Source organism: Brachyistius frenatus, unplaced genomic scaffold (genome assembly GCF_029030835.1).
Source record: "Brachyistius frenatus isolate BFR_SWC_R1_liver_20210118 unplaced genomic scaffold, ASM2903083v1 Contig_219, whole genome shotgun sequence".
NCBI lineage: Eukaryota > Metazoa > Chordata > Actinopteri > Embiotocidae > Brachyistius > Brachyistius frenatus.
Genome location: NW_027210818.1, coordinates 1,467 through 20,989, shown reverse-complemented (window position 1 = coordinate 20,989; position 19,523 = coordinate 1,467). Strand labels below are relative to the sequence as shown.

Genomic DNA, 19,523 nt, shown 5'->3' with positions numbered 1-19,523 from the left:
ATCATCCTGACCGGCCTCTCCTCCACCTGCTGCGGGGACAGACATCATTCCTGCCCGCTGCAATCAGACTCACCTCTGGCCAAATCCATCCTCCATCATCATGAACACTGGTGCACTGTTTTTAATTTAATTACATTTTTATCTTACTCTGTTGTATTTATATAAACTGCATTTTTACAGTTTTCATATGTATACCTTTGCTACCTCTCTTCTTCTGTAATTTGTATTGCTTTTGCCGCATCTTTCCACGCTGCTGTAACGAAAACAAACCGGATCAATAAAGTCTATCTTTCGATCTGTCTGTCTATTTCCGAGGCGGCCGTGAACGCATCGGGGTCTTGCTGGAGGAGTCGAACTCGCAGCAGCGAGCAGAAACAACGAAGACAACAAGTTGACGCGGATGGGACGAAGTTTGTCTTAACAACAGAGCAGGACACGTCTCTGTCGGCCGGGTTCATGGTGGAGGACAACTTTCATCCGGGGACGAGTGGACGTGTTGTTGGCGCGTCAGTTGAGAGTTCTGCTTTCAGTCGGATGGAAGTGAGTGAGACAGGTCAGTTGTAAAGACAGACAGGTCGGTCCAACGGCTCCCCGCGAGGACATCGAGCGTCTCTTTAGTTCGATGTCCACAACAAACTGCGTTGAGGAGCTGGACTTCAGGCTGGTCTTTGAGGACGACGGCAGACAGACAGCAGGTACGTGTCGTTTGGACGACGGGAGTTAGCAATTTGTCAACTGCGTGAAGCTAAAATAAAAAGAGCACGCGAGAGTTACACGAGGAAGTAGAAACGTGCCCCTTCAAAATAAAATACAGACGCGCTGCAACAGACGTGACTTCAACATGTCCCGACAGTACCGGGGATTAGAAACTCACTTTAAAGGAAGAGCTCGGTAAATTACGAGCAGCAAAAGTTGAAAATAGCTTATATATATCCACTTCTTAAATAAAATCACATTTTGTTGAGGGTCTGGTGCAAAAAGTTAAAAAAAAAAAAAAAAAAGTACAGTATATTTAGACATGTATTGATCTTCTAAAAGATATTACAGCAGTAAATAAATAAAGTACAACAAACCAATTTCTGAAAAGCCTTCATGCTTTCAAATGCTACTTGATGCTGAAGGGTGGCTCGTGTTTCCACTTCTTTTAAAGGTTAATTGGCCTTTTTAAAAGCCCATTAAAAGGTGCACAGCTTGTGTAAATGGTGAGTCCTGTGGAAGCAGCAGGTGTGCAGGAATCTGTGCCGACGTGTCCAACAATAATTGATTTTCAGAATTTACAATCCACAACTGCAACTAATGATACGTTTCATAACCAACTAATCTGAGACTCGGTAAACAATTTAAAATCCTAGAGTACTAAGAAAACGGTTCATGCTCTCTTTACCATCCCTGGTGTCACGTCCGTGGTTTTTTAGGGTTGTATTAGAAACTTGTACTTTGTATTTTAATTTGAAAATTTTACCCGGACGTTCGGTTCTCTTATTTTAGCCGACGTGACACATCCAGCTGTCTGCTGTTAAATTTAGGTGAATTTTAAATGTGGATCAGCAGGTGAAGAAAGAACTAAATCAGCCTCCAGTTAAACCGTGGAGAGTCTTTATCAAGCTATTTAGTGAGCTGTAATTTTAATGTCTTGATCAACAGGCTGTTAAACAAGTTTCAAAAACCCTTTGGGACTTGTTGATGCTAACTGAACACCGTTAACAGATATTTTAGGATCTGACCCACCTCACCGATACCGAGCCAGAACTTGATGTTGACTCCAAGTTTATATCGCTCCAGTGACACGATGCATCACCTACTGTTTAACTCGCACTTTCCTCATGTCTCAATCTTTTAAAGGTGCAGTTAGTCAAAAATGAAATGCCATCTTGTAATACCACTTTGTACATTAGGAGGCGATAGTGAGTCACTGTAGCATCCAGGCAGTCTGGCCTCAGTTTGGTGGTACCATTGACCATATATATGTCTATGCAATAGACTGTATATAAAAGTGGACGTAACTTCTGGGTCTGAAAAATTTGCCTGATAGGAAGTGTCTTCAGCTGCAATCCCAGCGAGTGCCACTAGAGGTCGGCTCCAAAAAGCCTCCGGCTCCATAGACTCCCATTCAACTTCTCTCATCAAATCCAAAGTGAATAAAATGTGTCCATCAGTTATCTCGGTGTTGTTAGCTAAAGTCACTCCTTCTTCTTAGTTTTCTGGAGGTCCATCTGAAAATAATCCCTCATTCATTAGAAAAGAAGATTCAAGAAGACCTGTTTTTGGGGGCGTGTCTGTTTGATTGACAGGCCTGTGTTTCAGTCAGGTTACAGCTATCGGTGGGCGGGACGTAGTATCGTCAGGTTTCTGATCAGATCGGTCAGATCCACCGCTTTTATGTAATTTTTTTACGTTTTAAATGAAAAAAAAAAACTTATTTCTTCAGTCTAGTTTGTTATATTGATCTGATGGTACTTTTGTGAAACTTTTTTTAAGATAAAACTTGAAGAGTTCAAGGAATGAAGCTGCAACTAAACTGTTTGTTTTCATTGTTGATTCATTTTCAGGTTGTTTTTAATTACTCGATTGTTTTGACTGTACATTTTTGAAAATATTGTTGAATTTCCTTCACAGTTTCCAAGTTTTGTCATGGCAACAGTCCAACACTCAAAAATATTGAGTTTGCTTTAAAATTTTTTTTTTTTTTTTATAGAAAAACAGCCTCTTACACATCCTAAGTTAAAGCAATCAGTTGATTAATCATGTTATTGGTCAACTGGAAATTAAGTTAATTTGTCAATCTGATCATCTTGTCAGATGGATTTGCTGTTTACTTCCAATTTAACAGAATATTTTTTGACAAGGCATTTGAATTCTTCAGAAATTGAATTTTTTTTAAGATCTCTAAATCACATTAAGTTAATCAACCAGTAATCAAACACTATCAGGGTCCTTGTTTTCAGTTTGTGGCGGCTGATTGCCTCGTGAACGTATCCAACCCTCCTGGTCAGTTGAGTTGAGTGTCGTGGTGATGAAGTCGCTCTGTGCAGTAAACTGCAGTTTATCACTGGAGGGATGGATGATGGATGGATGATAGATGGATGATGGATGGATGATGGATGGATGGATGGATGGATGGATGGATGGACGGATGATGGATGGACGGATGATGGATGGATGATGGATGGACGGATGATGGATGGATGGATGATGGATGGATGATGGATGGACGGATGATGGATGGATGGATGATGGATGGACGGATGATGGATGGATGATGGATGATAGATGGATGATGGATGGATGATGGATGGACGGATGATGGATGGATGGATGATGGATGGATGGATGGATGGACGGATGATGGATGGATGATGGATGGACGGATGATGGATGGACGGATGATGGATGGATGGATGATGGATGGACGGATAATGGATGGATGATGGATGATAGACACATGTGCTGGCTGTGTTTTTCAGACACTGTTCAGGCGCCTGTCTATCTGCTGACAGGTTTTACTTCCTGGTTTTCTAACAGCTCTGTGGCACCCAGCTGGTGGCGGGAATAACCCCCCCCCCCCCACCCCCACCCTCCCTTCCGCCCTGAAAGAAGGGAGGGGGAAGGGTGGAGGGGGAGGGGGTTAACTGTTGCATCGCATCTGATTTATTTCTGTCCAACACATTCAGCTTTATTTGTTAAGAAGCAGCTCGTGAAGCTATTGAAGCAGATCGCAGTTTGCGCTTTGATGCCTTTTTTTGCATATAGTGTGCAAGGTGTGTGTGTGTGTGTGTGTGTGTGTGTGTGTGTGTGTGTGTGTGTGTGTGGATCAGGTGTGTGTGTGTGTGTGTGTGTGTGTGTGTGTGTGTGAGTGTGAGAGAGAGAGAGAGAGAGAGAGAGAGAGAGAGAGAGAGAGAGTTATAAATAGGAGGCTTGTGGTGAGGAGTGTGCAGCTGTGTGAATGAACTGTTGTAGATAATCGATCACAATAATTAGTCCGGTGCATCTACTGTTATCTGCTGCTGTAGAGTTGCTGCACAGCAGCTGCAAGAACATTTAACACCAGACACACAACGGTATTACTGTAAATACGCTGCAGGTGCATCATGGAGTGAATAATACACAGTAAATACATGAAAACGCAGTAAAAACCAAACAAAAGACATAACGGTAAACAGCAGGCACACGGGAGAGGTGTCCTGCTATAACTGCCATCTCATGCTTGTTACTTGGAGGCTGGACTAATGTGTCAGGCATTCTGTCTGAAGTTGTGCAAATCTGTTATATGAATAAAATTGGTGCAGCTCTATGATGGAAGAATGCCGCTACATTATAAAAAATACAGCGTTTGCAATGCAAATGGTCACACATCTGATTTCCATGTTCATCTGTTACACCTCACAGGTCCCAATCTCGATGTGAGGACACCTCCCTCCTCCACACAAGCTCTGGCCGAGCAGCACTTCACGCAGGAGCTGCAGAATCACGCTTCATGTTTCCCCCTCACAGACATCTACCAGCATGGCTACCAACCTCAGGGGCCCGAGTACAGCGCCCAGGGGAACCCCAGAGCCTTTGACTGTCCCAGCATCCAGATCACCTCCATTGCTCCTAACAACCATGTGGAGTCTGGCATTAGCCAGGAGGTTTTGGCTCTTGGTGGGGCAGAGGGCGGCTACCCGGAGGCGTCCTGGTCCAGAGACCAGCTCTATCTGCCCCTGGACCCCTGCTACCGGGACCCGGCGCTCTGCCCGAGCCCCTGCAGCAGCCTGTCCTCCAGGAGCTGGATGTCTGACCTCTCCTCCTGCGAGTCCTTCTCCCACATCTACGATGACGTGGAGCTGGACCTGCGCGATGCCGCCCGCCTCGCTCTAGGGTCCCCCTTCGGGTCACCTCTGGGGTCCCCTGGCTGCGGGGGAGGGGCCTTTGGGGTGGAGCTGTGGCAGCAAAAGTACCAGCATCCTTCAGCCTTCAGCCCGGCGCTGTCGCCACATCAGTCGCCTCGCCAGTCGCCCTGCCACTCGCCTCGCACCAGCGTCACCGAGGAGAGTTGGCTGAACCGCCGACCCAGTTCCAGGTACACGCCGCCACACTGACACCTGACATCACAAAACATTCAGTCACACAAACACACAAATGCATCATTTCCTCTGAAACATGTCCCTCTCACTTTTCCATCTCCTGCTGAATGAGCAGCAGTCAGAGCTTCACTGACCTTTTTATTTCTCTGGGTTTCTCCTCTAAAGTATCTGATCCTCAACCACGGGATCCAAAAACATATATTTACGCATATAAGGACAAAACAAATAATTATCTATTTCCAATTCTATTAAGGACTAAGTTGTATTTCACTTTCTACCGTTTGAGGTAAAAAGACTCTCCGGGACGAGGTTGGGACAAAATTTAGAGACTGTGTGAAAGTTTTCTTTGTTTAGAAATCAGTGGTGAGTTTCTATTGCTGCCCATTTGTAACACCTGGTGACTGGAGGTCTAATGAGCAGGGGGTGTGGTCTAACGAGCAGGGGGTGTGGTCTGACGAGCAGGGGGTGTGGTCTGACCAGCTGAAGCCAACCCTGTTGTAAAACCAGGAAGTGTTTGAAGCTTCAGTGTCTGTGAGGGCTCCTTGTAGGAAGACTCGGAGGATGCTGAGTATAACTACTGCCTTCTCCTTCAGCCACACCCCCAGACCTCCTGGTAGACACGGCAACAACACATTCCTGTAGATACATGCTGCACAACATCAACTTCTCACTCAGAAGGCAGCTCAGGTTCTGGTCCAGGTCCTGGTTCTGGTTCGGGCTCTGGTCCAGGTTCTGGTCCAGGTTCTGGTCATCTCACGTCTAGACTACTGTAACTCCCTCCTGGCAGGTCTACCTGTTAGTACCATCTGACCTCTGCAGCTCATCCAGAATGCTGCAGCTGGACTGGTCTTTAACCTCCTAAATTCACTCACACTACTCCGCTCCTCCTCCTCTCCTCCTCCTCCTCCTCCGCTCCCTTCACTGGTTACCAGTAGCTGCCCGCATCCGTTTCCAAACATTGGTACTTGCGTACCGTGCTGTGAACAGATCGGGTCCAGTGTACATCCAGGACATGGTCCAACCTTACACCCCAGCCCCTCACTCCACTCTGCTTCTACCAATCGGCTTGTTGCTCCTCACTGAGCTAAACACTCTACAAAATCACGACTGTTTTCTGTCCTGACTCCTAAATGGTGGAATGAGCTCTCCAACGACATCAGGACAGAAACTCTACATCTTCCACCACAAACTAAAAACACACCTCTTCAGACTTTAACCTTGAACAGGAGAACTTTAGTATCTTAAAATAGAACTTACTGATAGAACTTTGTAGTTTGGCTTTCTGGAAGAAATTGTATTTACTTGATTCTTGTTGTTCTGGTTTTGTATCCTCATGGTTGAAATGAACTTATTGTAAGTTGCTTTGGTAAAAGCATCAGATAAATGTAATGTAATGTAATGTAATGTAATGTAATGTATCCAATGTTGTGAAACAGAGAGCAAAGATGACAACAGAATTTGATTGTAGATGTAGTCATGAAATTTGAGTGAACAAAAGTTTAGAAAAGACGAACAGTCTTGAATTGTGTTCAGAAAGCCGACTGTGATTTTTACAGTTTTAGGTTGAATGTTGAATCTGCATCTTGAATTGATACAACATGCTAATCCTGACCTTGTTTCTCAGGCCGTCGTCCAGACCAACTTCCCCCTGTGGGAAGCGACGCCACTCCAGCGCCGACCCTCACACCCGCTCACCCTCGCCGCACCACTCACCCAGCCCCACGCCGGGCGCCTCCCCACGGGGCAGCGTGACGGATGACAGTTGGGTGGGGAGCTCGGCCACCGCTCTCGGACCCCTCCTGATGTCTGGGTACCAGGAGCTGGACGTCCCCTCCAAGACCAGGAGGACGTCGGGGAGCCAGCTGGGCCTCCTGGCGGGTAAAGGAGACCCGGGTCTGGAGCCCTTCCAGGATTCTCCCGGAGAAGAAGGACGAGAAGACGACGGCCTGGCCGAGTTCTTCTTACAGGTGCCGTCCCACTTCAGCTGGAACAAACCCAAACCTGGAAACCCTCCTTCGTTCAGGTTGGCATCATTATCAATAATCAAAGAGTCAGTTTACTGGAAGTGTGACATTTTGGGAAATGTGCTTGTTTGACAGAAAATATTCGCCTGGTTCTGTCCAAGAGCAACAAAAACTACCTAGCGACCTCCTGATGTGCTCTAATTAACACGGTGTGTCTTTGTATGGCTGTAAAAAAACATGTAAAACAGCAGTTTGTGGTTTTATGGGATGTTATACTGAGGAATGTGCTTTTCCAGTAACCAGTCAGTTTCTGAGCTCTGCTGTTAACATGGCTCAGAAACTGTCCAGCATGTAATCCATCAGTGAATTATTGTTTTTATAATTCACTTGTTGTAAACAAACCAAATACAAAGTGTTTTATAGCATTTCGACAACGGCAGCCAAGTGTTTCCGTCTGCTTTGATCTGACTGCAGCTTCATTCTTACTGTAGGTCTGGTACCGGTCTTCCCATCAAACTTTCCCTGCTCTAGGTATTTACAGTATAGTTCTTTTTGTTGTTGTTGAGTGCCAGATTTGACCTCCACAGGATGGATGGTGGGTGCACGTGTTGTTTGTATTTAAGCTGTGTCATGCTTTATAATTCCCTTAGTGACTGTGTTGCATCCTGCTAACTTATTTTCTGGTGTCTGATTACTGAATTTTTGTTTTTGTCAGTCATACAGAGCGACAGTCGCTGTGAGTAGAAGGTGCAGTGTAACGACCTTGCTTTATATTTCTCACAGAAAAGAAGACGACTCCTGAGACCCGTTGTTTTTTAAACTTCTTTAATCGTTTCTTCAGTCATGACAGACTGACATGTCAGAAACATCTTCGTGTGGCGTCTCCAAACCGTCATGACCACTCGTAGATGAAGAGGGTTTATTTTGATTATCTTGTAACTATCTTCAATCCAAGTATTTTCAATTAAATTGTATTTATATGGCGCCAAATCACAGCACTTAACACATTAAAATCCTTCCAGCAGAACTTTACAACATCACACAGAGAAACCCAACAATTCAACAATTCAACAATTCAACAATTCCCACATAAGCTAGGAGGGAAAAACTCCTCTTTAAGGGAGAAAAACCTCCAATGGAGGGAAGAAAAACTCCCTTTAACAGGAAGAAACCTCCGACAGAACCAGGATCAGAGGTGGAGAACATCTGTTAACAGAACCAGGATCAGAGGTGGGCGGAGCATCTGTTAACAGAACCAGGCTCAGAGGTGGGCGGAGCATCTGTTAACAGAACCAGGCTCAAAGGTGGGCGGAGCATCTGTTAACAGAACCAGGATCAGAGGTGGGCGGAGCATCTGTTAACAGAACCAGGATCAGAGGTGGGCGGAGCATCTGTTAACAGAACCAGGCTCAAAGGTGGGCGGAGCATCTGTTAACAGAACCAGGCTCAAAGGTGGGCGGAGCATCTGTTAACAGAACCAGGCTCAGAGGTGGGCGGAGCATCTGTTAACAGAACCAGGATCAGAGGTGGGCGGAGCATCTGTTAACAGAACCAGGATCAGAGGTGGGCCGAGCATCTGTTAACAGAACCGGGACCAGAGGTGCCTCGACTGGTTGGGGTTAGAGGAGAGCAGAGAGAGAAAAGGACAGCAGAGAGGTCGACAATCACAGATCAGAGACATGCAGCTCCATGACGGGACATCTGTAAAAGAAAGAAGAGAAACTACACGAGTGAAGGAACTGAATGGAGACAACAGATCATAAGAAGAAACTCTGGGAGAGAGAAAGCATGAAGTTGATGAGATGTGATGGTGAGATATGAGTTGTAGAGAGTGAAAGAGTGAGAGGAAAGAAGCTCAGGGCATCTCGACGTCCCCCGTCTTCGACGGGAAGCGAACAATGGATTCCTTTAGTCGACCTGTTGGATGCAGGACAAACGATCCGGTTTAAAGAACTGAGTTTTGATTTGGACCAAACTGCTTCAGCCAGACTTCAGAGCACTGAAACAGCTTTTGGCTGCTCCTGGTCGTCGGTCACTACAGTACAGTGAAGAACTTATAGGATTTGCTGCTGATGTTTTAAAGCCAGACACCACATTGCACCTTCAGATGTCCCTGCCTCAGTGTGTCCGAGGTGTTTTGCTGAAACATGAAGCGTCAGCTTCATAATAATAGGCAGCGGTGATCGTAATGTTTTGTCTCTGCTGTGTAAGAATATGTCCTCATGCTGTGTCTGGTGTCTCCGCCTGCAGGACGTCGTCCCCTCCTCCCCTCGACTGGCTTCTGCCCAGCCAGTATGACCAGTGTGAGCTGAAGTTGGAGGTCCAGCCCAGGTCCTACCACCGGGCGCATTATGAGACGGAGGGCAGCAGAGGATCCATCAAGTCATCGACCGGAGGACACCCCGTCGTCAAGGTAACGTCATGGTTGTGACATCATCCTGATTTTCATTTATTATGAAGATTTACACTTCATATTGTTCCCAAGCAAGATGTTCTTTACTTTTAATTAACTTTATTGTTAATTACAACTTGATGTGGACTTCTGTTTTAATGTCGGTGGAACATGCTAATATTTGTGTCATGTATCCTGTCAAACTCTACCTGAACCAATAATATTGTTTATTTACATGTTACTGTCAGATAGACGATGATAATACGTTGATTATTTGATCGGCATACCGACAGAACATAGATAACTATCATAACTAGTTCTGTGATGGATTTAATGACCACATGGTAACGGTGCTTTTCTAGCTGTTTTAGTCATTTATAAACAACAGAAGCTCCTTCCAGCTTCTGAAGAGTGATAATCTGCTTCTTCTGAACTCTCTCATATGCTTCGCTCATCTGGACTGTTGGTCGGATAAGAAAACCAACCTGAACACGTTGCAATGGACTCCGGTGAATTTAACTGCTCAGATATTTTGTAGACCGATACTGCGTTGAGCTAATCAGAGACGGATGGCAGAGATGGAAAGATTCCCATATTTATGACTTCAGAGTGTTTGCATCATCACATAACTCAAGACACGTTAACACTGCAGGAGGCGTCTGAACCTGACGAAGAGCCGACGTGTCCCTCAGACGTTTTTCAAAGGAAGTATTTTGCTGTCTTCAGAGTGCACCAGGAGGTTTCCATGATTTTTTGGACATGAAGGATGTGTGTGTGTTTTGCACACTCGACATGACACTTAAATTACATTACATATAAAAATAATCTTCAGCTGATGTTAGGAGTCCATGCTTGTTTGCTTATCAGGCATATTTTTAAATTCTGATAAGTTTACAATTCAAAACTGAAACTGGGATGTTAATGTGAACATTGTTTACAAACTAATGTACCTCTGACATGACATGAATGTGGTTGAGACCACAAAAACTAAAACCAAAAAAAAGCTAATAATCATCAGTAAGTTTAATAAATGACTTCCCAAACACCTTGTAAGCCCCGCCCACTGACTGAGCGTGCGGTAATGCACCGGGGTCATGTTGAGTCTCGCTCTGCCGATGCCGTGGGTGAACACGTGTGGATCCACAACAGAGGCAGGATGAGACACTCGAAGCTCCATCGAGGCCTCGTGTGTAATGGACACCAGCAGCTATTCTGGGCGCTGCGTTCTCAGGCTGCTGCCGAGGCCGAACCGGCTTCCTGCTGCAAGACGTGTTCAAACTCAGTGTTTCTCAGAGCGCCGCCGGCTCACACAGGAAACCGATAATCACACTAATCCACTAAAGACTTTCACTTCAACTTGATGTATTTTTCAAGACCAGACCTTTTATCTGAGAGTGATGAAAGTAAATCCTGTTGTTTACATTTATTTGTGTTTCTAATTGATGTTAAATCTTATTTATTTCTCGATGAACTTGGCAATTTTTTTATGCCTGTAGCTCTTGTTCATTTAAAACAGTGTTTCATAACAAATTTCCATACAGCAAATGCAGATGGAGATGTGAGACGGTCCAAAATACATGAAACACCTCTGACACGCTGCTAAAACAATAAAACGGGTATTTTTTAAATTCGTGTTCAGCTTCCAATCTTTACAATTATCCCGTATGACATTGATCATAGTTGATGTTTCTCAGATGTGTACGGTTTAAATCTTCCGTCTGCAGCTGAGCGGATACGGCGAGCAGCCGGTCAACCTGCTGATATTCATCGGCACCGCGGACGACCGCTACCTCCGTCCTCACTCCTTCTACCAGGTCCACCGGGTGACGGGGAAGACGGTCACCACCATCTGCCAGGAGAAGATAATGGGCGGCACCAAAGTCCTGGAGATCCCTCTGCTTCCAGAAAACAACATGTCTGCCAGGTAGTTGAGGCAACAGCACCAGACCTCCATTTGGTGTCACAGTTGGTTTCCTTTCTGAAATCTTCGTACTTTATATCTTAATGCTGCTGCTGTGTCCGCTGGTACTTTGGTGTTTAAATGTGCTGGAGGAAGAAACTTGACTCATTTGGTCTCTTTATCTTTACTGCTGATGTTCCACTTGACATAATATAATATCGATCTGATTAACTACCACAAATTCATTTCTGAATCACTCTCTCCTTCCTAACTTTTGTTTGAACACATCTCAGGTGATTGAACACAGCAGAGTTGTGTTCAGGAACTCTTCTTCAGAGTTAAATATATTTGGATGCAGCCTCGTGTTCCTTGATTGACATCAGAGCAACTTTTGAACCTTTACTGATTTACTGATTCGTTTTATCTCTTCAATCAAAATGTGTCCGTCTCCTCGGACAAGCTGTCCTCTACAGTGTTCAGAAGACGCAACACTCGCTTCTCGCCACAGTCTTTTTTTAACTTCACACAGTATCTTACCATCCACCTCTATGCTGATGATGCGCTGAAGATATTTCTCGGCCGGCTACGATACCGGAATGATTGTCAGATATGAGTAGCGGGAGGAGGCTGTGAGCTTCATTCAGCAAACATCCCAACATCACACATCAAACGCTGTCACACAAACATACATTTATTTACACTAAAAGCCAAATTTACGTACAAGAACTCGAATGAAAATTCTGCTCGTCCACATTTTGTTCGACGAGCTTCTTCTTTGTGTCTCGTTTCACCTGATTTCCACCCGTTCCTGCATTTCACAGCTTGCATGCACTTGAATTACTGACCTCTGCAGGTGGCGGGAAGGAAGAAGGCGGTTAGTACGAGCGAAGGAGACGCTCATCAAGACGTTTCTCTGCTCGTAGTCAGAGACGATGATTTCCAAATGAAAATAAACAGAACGTCATTTGTTTTTTTGGGGTTTTTCGAAGCATCGACTGCGCCGGCATCCTGAAGCTGCGCAACGCTGACATCGAGCTGAAGAAAGGAGAGACGGACATCGGGAGGAAGAACACGAGGGTGCGAGTGGTGTTCAGGGCGTCCGTCCCTCAGACGGACGGACGGACGCTGTGGCTGCAGACCACGTCCAACCCTGTGGAGTGCTGTGAGTGAATTCTGCTGACATCAGCAGCTTTATATCACATTCAGTCACAGACATCTTTTTTTCCCCTCATTTCCAAACCAGATTATATCTAACCGGCGGAGGAAGACGCTCAGGCGGTGTCAGATGTTGCTTAACGCAGACAAAAGTAGATCATAATCTGTGGTGTTTTTTTTCCTCGGGGCTGTTTCCTCTTTTTGCGTCTTACAACATGTTGAAACCGCAGATATGTTTAAACGCTAAAACGAACTGTGTTTTCAGCCCAGCGCTCCGGCCTGGAGTTTCCTCAGCTGGAGAGCTTCAGTCCGGCGAGCTGCTCTGTGGACGGAGGAGAGGAGCTGCTCATCACAGGATCCAACATCTCCACTCAGTCCAGGGTCGTCTTCATGGAGAAAGGACCCGGTAGGATGAGTTTATGTTCATTTATCGTACATCCGGTAAGTTTACGTCAGATTGTCTGTTTTCACCTTCTTTCTATCTGTTTGAACTAACGTGGTTTTGCCGCCTCAGATGGAAGATCGTTGTGGGAAATGGACGCCAGAGTTGTGGCAGAGAAAATCAGTGGCGTAAGTACGAACATGATCCTCACAGATATGTTCATGGATCTGTGTGACGAAGTCGGGATGTGGGAGCTGAAATGATTTTAGATCGAACATCTGTGAAGCATTTCAACGGTCTGCTGGAGATGATCTGACCAGCGGCCACAAAGACGTGTAACTGAGGTGTTGATGTTAATGGAGCGATGAAAGTCTGAAAACGTACTCATGAAGGAGGTTACAGCTGCTCTCTGCCAGGATCAGGATCTTTTTTCACTTCGTTCTGACGCCATGTTTCATCACAATACTAGAAAATGTTGTGCTGGAAATGTGCGTCTCATGTTTATAGCTGAGCAACGGCTGTATGGACATATGATGGATATTTGATGTGATCTCAAACACTGTAGTTATTTTCAGTAAGTTTTTCAGTTTAATTAACGTACAATGTTCCTTTATCCACATTTTAAGTTATTTTAATATTCTTTTAAAGTTTGAAAAGGAAACTGATCCAGTTTTATGGTTTGCACGTTAAAGAAGCTTCTTCCAGAATTGCTGTTATCGGACAGAAACAACACAATAATACAACTTTTTCTTTATGTCACGCAAATATCTGCAGCATCGTGAAATAAGTGACCCTGAGATGTCCCACCAGTCGTCTCCCATGTGTCTCTGTTTCTGTCTTCCAGTCCAGCATTGTGGTGGAGGTTCCTCCTTACAGTAGGAAGACAACGTCTCCGGTCCAAGTCCAGTTCTACGTCTCCAACGGGAAGAGAAGGAGGAGTCTGATGCAGAGCTTCACCTTCCTGCCCGGAGTCAAACAGGAGCGCCAGGAGCCGGGCTACCCGCCCAGCTTCTACCCCGCCTCCTCCCATGACCGAGCGCTCGGCGCCGACGTGGCGTATTACGAGTCCTGCGACCTCCCGGTGCATTGTGTTCCTCCGTCCCAGAGCGTGCCTCGTCTCCACCATCCTCCCCCCTCCTCCGCCCCCCTTCAGACTTCCTTAATGTTCGCTCAGACCTCTTCCGTCCAGTGTCGCACCTCCTTCATGCCTTCTCAGACTTCCTCCATCCCCCATCACGCCATGATTTCCCGCCAGACCTCCGTCATGCCTCCTCAGATCTTCACCATCGCTCCGCCGGCCTCGGCCCCTCCTCCCAGCAACACCATTCCTCCCCAGACCTCGTCGGTCCCCCTTCAGACCTTCATAATCCCGTCCCACGCCTCCTCCGGTGGACCTCGAAGGGAACGGGCTCCGTCTCCAAGTAGGAGTACCTTCGTCGCCCCGGCTGACCCCCAGCAGGACTCTCTGCCGTCCCGCCCAGGAGAGGTGCTGAGCATCAAGCAGGAGCCGGAGGACCAGCCGAACCTGAGATCCGTGGGCCTCCGGGAGATCACACTGGATGACGGTAGGACTCTTTGCTCCTTTGCGCCAGCAGTTAAAGTAGATTTAAAGAAGCTCCGAATCTGATCAAACCCGTCCCGTAGCGTGATCTGCTACTCATTTCATTAACATTTTATTTGAGTCACAACACAAGTCATCTTAAGGGACTTAACATATTGTAGGATCAAGATTTGACAACATTCCAGAGACAAACCCAACAATTCAGCAACTCTCACATGAGCGACGCTGGGAAGAACACTTTTAATCAGAAAAACCTCCAACAATAATACAACTGTGATCAGAAACACGCTGCTCTGGAAACAGAGACCTTCAGGAAGGTACAGGAAGGGGGAGGAGCCAGCGGAGGGAGGGGGAGGAGCCAGCGGAGGGAGGGAGGGAAGCCTTCACTGACCGCAAAGACGATAAAATTAGCAAGACATTTGAGTGTACAACATACGTCTTTAATAGAAAAACAAGGAGAGTTTGGTCCAAAATAAACCTGCAGCTCACAGAATATTTGGTTAAATGTCCGTTAGGAAGTTGCACGTTGACCAGAAGCTTTTAGTACCCGTCAACAAGCCGGCGGCAGAATTGTCTCTCGGCACGATTGATACGGGTTCAATCAAATGAGCTGCTGTCCTGACATCGACTCCACTTTTAAACACAGTCCACTTATTTTCAAGAAGGTGGAGGTCAGGACTTTGTGAAGGACTTCACGTGAGCACGCTTTACTCAGGAATCCCAGTTTCAACCGTCTTCTTCATCGTTTGATGTTTTACTGGAGAATTCTGATGTTTTCCTCCGACTTCAATATTCAATCCACTTTATGTAAAGTAGCAGCTCCACTGCAGGACCCTTACTTCTCTGACATGGTGCAGCTTTTCTTAATTGTAATTTTTTTATTCCATAATATCTCTTTATTTATTAAATGTTGAGGTCTTTGTGGTTTCATAGAAAATGTGAAAGCTTTCTTTACTATTTGTGTAAAAACACTGGAGACAGACGGTAGACATAAAGATGTCCACTGTGTGTGTGTGTGTGTGTGTGTGTGTGTGTGTGTGTGTGTGTGTGTGTGTGTGTGTGTGTGTGTGTGTGTGTGTGTGTGTGTGTGTGTGTGTGTGTGTGTGTGTGTGTGTGTGTGTGTGGACCCTCTGCTGCTCTGTGGTATTTGTTGTGTGTATATATATCTGGACCTTGTGTGTGTGTGTGTCTGATCTGGGTTAATAATAGTCTGCTGGTTGCTGGTCTGAATGATGCAGATGGGGGTTCATCTTGTTGCCGTGTCTCAGTCACCCCCCCCCCCCCGTCCCCTCCCTCCCCCCTGCTGCCTTTCAGCTTGACTTTGAGCCTCGGCGGTCTGATGTGACCCGGCTGGAGGAACATCAGTGTGATTCCCATTCAGAGCATCTGGAGATTTAAAGGTCGTGCAGACCGCTCAGAGCTTCTCATCGTTTCTCAGCTCGTGAGCTCCAAATCCAAAACTCTGTTTTTACGAGAAGTCTGCAAAAGTAAACGTAATTATGTAGCAGGTTCGTTTTCTTTGTCTTGCCGGTCGTTTCATTCATGAGGTGGTTCAGACGGGCAAAGTGTGACTCAGACATTTTTTCAGAAGAACTTACCAAAGTGTTTCTGTTTGTTTTACACATAAATATACAAAACAAGTCTAAATGCTGTCAAACAGCTGATTTCAAAACAAGACAAAGTGTCCACAGCCACACTAAAACTGAGATCATAATATTTGGAGCCAAAGAAGGATTCAGTCAGAACTTTAACATCTTTATTCAGAAGCAGATCAAACCACAATCAGCTTTATTGGCACGTAATGTTCACATTCAAAGATTTGACTCGTTTCGCTTCTTGGTGCAAAAAACAAAAAGACATAAATGAGTCCAGTTCTCAAGGAGTCTCCAAGAACTGGATTTAACTCCTGCTGGTTTATGAAGAGCTAAATAGTTCAGAGCCAAACGCACTTCTGAACAGCTGTTTGATGACGAACCTCTCAGGTGGTCTGAACACATCTGGAAACATCCCTCCGGAGAAGTTGAGGTTTGCTGCGACTCAGTTCTTTAAAACGTGTTAGAAGTTGTTCTGCTCATCACAGCTTTTATCTAAATTAAAGTTGGAGCTCTTTATTTATCTCACGTGTAACTGATGATCACAATTCACCGAACGTGAAGAGCGAGAGAAAGCTCGTCGTCACGTAACATAAACGGGATAAATTAAACCCTGATCTTATGTTGATCATACTCAGCGTTTCATTCATCATCAACGTTCAGCAGTTATTCATAACCAATGATAATAATGAAAAATTACCGTTTTGATACTCGAGTTTTACAAACTTTCTACGTAAATGATGAATTCAGGACTTTAGCTTGTAATGAAGTATTTATAACGTCGGGTTCTTGAACTTCATTCCAACATGTCGGCATGAACATGTGACCCGGCTGTTCTGGAGAGAGTTGGCATCCACAGCCGCTGCAGCAAACCTGCCTCTTCATACAGGATTATTTTTCAGATTATTAATACAAAATATAATCACCAAAGAAATGATGTCATTTATAGATGAAGCGACCCAGCAGCACATAAACTATTTAAAATGAGCTCTACTTCTACAAAATGATGCTCTCACATGTACACATCAATAATTATAACTCGGTCATAAAAGACATTGTTCTGTATGAGCAGCACTACGTTTGGTGTTTGATCAAACTTTTGCACTTTTTCTTGACTTCCTTGAGTCCACGCCGTTCACATGATGTGTGTCTATGTTGACTTCGGTGAAACTCGCATCTCTCCCTGATTGTTGGTCTGTTGATGTGTTTGCTCGCTGAGCTTCAGGTTTCACAGCGGCGCTATGAATAGACTGAATGGAGCCATTTGCTGCTCTGCTCATAAACTCAGCAGAGCTGAACACAATCATCTCTCACCTCCAGCGGAGCAGCCTGCATGTGTCATTAACCTAGAGACTGGTTCATGGTGATCAATGGGTTATCGGTGATCAGTGGATTAGTTGATAATTAGAGGATGAAGTGCAGAACTTTTTGTTGACACACAAACCTGTTGAAGTTCATCTCTAACAGATTAAATGTTTCTGAGAGCCTGTTTTCAGCTAGAAGTGCAGTTTGTGCTCAGCTGCACCCTCATGTGGCCGTGCACAGAATTACAAGACAGAATTTTGATATTTATTTGAAGTTTATCTTTTTATTTCAACTGAGTAATTTGAAAATTAAAAAAAATATATATATATATATTTGTGCTATTCATCTCTATACATGTGTCCGCTGGTCTTCAGCTCCACAGCAGGTTCAAAGAAACGCTGGGATTTAAACACTACAATCAAAGTTGACTTATCAGTCTGTATTTTTTATTTTTATTTAGTCTGTAGAAGTAGAACATTTCAGTAAAGCGAATTTGCTTAAAACGCCAAATCATTAAATATTTGTTTTAGTCTGGCATACAGACTTTATTCACCATGGAAACCCACGAAACATGAAACATGCTGTTTTATTCTGCGAAGGTTGGAGCACCACAAAAGCTCCTCAGGTCTCCTGAAGGCGATGAAGACAGTTTGTAGTAGATTTTGCCTTTTGTGACATTTAATTAAAATCACAGCTTTCAGATATTTCTGAAGCAGTAATGAGAGTTTAAAAACCACTCAGACCAACCAATCAGAAAATCAAGATTTCTGAAGATGTAGTAATTGTTTGTGTTTGTGTTGCAGTGAACGAGATCATCCACAGAGACATCAGCAGTGTGAGCGGCGGCACTCAGCTGGACCAACTGGACCAGCTGGACCAGTACGACCAGCTGGACCAGTACGCCTGGGAGCCCCGGCCCGGCGGCGGCCCTCAGTAGTTCCGTTCAGGAGACGACTGCTGTTTGTACAAAACGCTCCGAGCCGATCTTCAAGTGCCTGAAAAACCAACCAGCAGCCTCCGACAGGTCGGTGGGCTCCTTCATCAGGGCGCCACGTCAGATCTCCGTTTCCTCCTCCGTCTCAGGAATCTTAGCGAGAAACCGACTCGTACCTCACCGACAAACCAAATATTTTGTAACTCTTTGTGACCCGATTGGAGGAATGAACAAGACGAAAGGGCTGTAATTCGACTTTCACACAATCTGAACTTTCAGTAATGTCATTATAGAGGCTAAAGTTGCACAAAAATAAGAAAAATTGTGTCATTATTTATTGGCCAGCAAATAATAATAAAAAATTAAAAAAAAAAAAAAAAATCTATTTTTGATACTCTGGATATGTTCCAGTAAAAAAAAAGAAATCCTTCGGCAGAACCTTTACATTTTTATAGCTTTGTTTTACTCTGTATGGTTTACATTTCCTTCGCTGAATTTCATTAATGCTGTTCAACCTGAAACTTGTGTGACGCTGAAGACACTGAATTATAGAAATGTCCTGGTTGAAGTAAAATCAAAAGAAGCTTTTTGGTTTTCTGTGTTTGTTCTTGGCTGTTTGTCTGGATAACTGATTTTAGAACCAGCGTTGCGTTTGGACTGAAACATCTGACAGTTTATATTGCAACTATTGACTTTATTAAAGAGTTCGTAGCTTCAGGTCTGTAAAATGGTTCCGATGCCGAAGTGTCTTCAGCTGCAATACCAGCGAGTGCCACTAGAGGTCGGCTCCAAAAAGCCTCCGGCTCCATAGACTCCCATTCAACTTCTCTCATCAAATCCAAAGTGAATAAAATGTGTCCATCAGTTCTCTCGGTGTTGTTAGCTAAAGTCACTCCTTCTTATTAGTTTTCTGGAGGTCCATCTGAAAATAATCCCTCATTCATTAGAAAAGAAGATTCAAGAAGACCTGTTTTTGGGGGCGTGTCTGTTTGATTGACAGGCCTGTGGTGCAGTCAGGTTACAGCTATCGGTGGGCGGGACGTAGTATGGTCAGGTTTCCAATCAGATCCCTTTACCAGGCTCCTCCCTCCTGGTGGTATGCTGGTTGTCTTCACCGTTCAGGTTGCGTCTGTATTGTTTGGTTGATTTGAAACCGTCTGAGGTACACAGCAAAAAAACTAAACAAATTCAAAATTGTATGAAAGCATTATGGGTTTAGTGTTACCATGACGACGATGGGGAAAAAAAGCGGCAACACGTGTCGCTTCGTGTCAA

General features: G+C 44.8%; 1 protein-coding gene across 1 annotated transcript; it reads left to right on the top strand.

Annotated features, from left to right (window-relative positions):
• The first annotated feature begins 265 nt into the window (after positions 1–265).
• Positions 266–18,835, top strand: LOC138633404 (nuclear factor of activated T-cells, cytoplasmic 3-like). Its single transcript, XM_069719617.1, has 10 exons — positions 266–695; positions 4,387–5,059; positions 6,688–7,086; positions 9,278–9,440; positions 11,144–11,343; positions 12,309–12,481; positions 12,740–12,880; positions 12,989–13,044; positions 13,701–14,421; positions 18,118–18,835. Exons 1-10 carry the CDS (start codon positions 623–625, stop codon positions 18,249–18,251), a joined length of 2,733 nt encoding a protein of 910 aa, XP_069575718.1. The 5' UTR covers positions 266–622; the 3' UTR covers positions 18,252–18,835.
• The last annotated feature ends 688 nt before the right edge of the window (positions 18,836–19,523 follow it).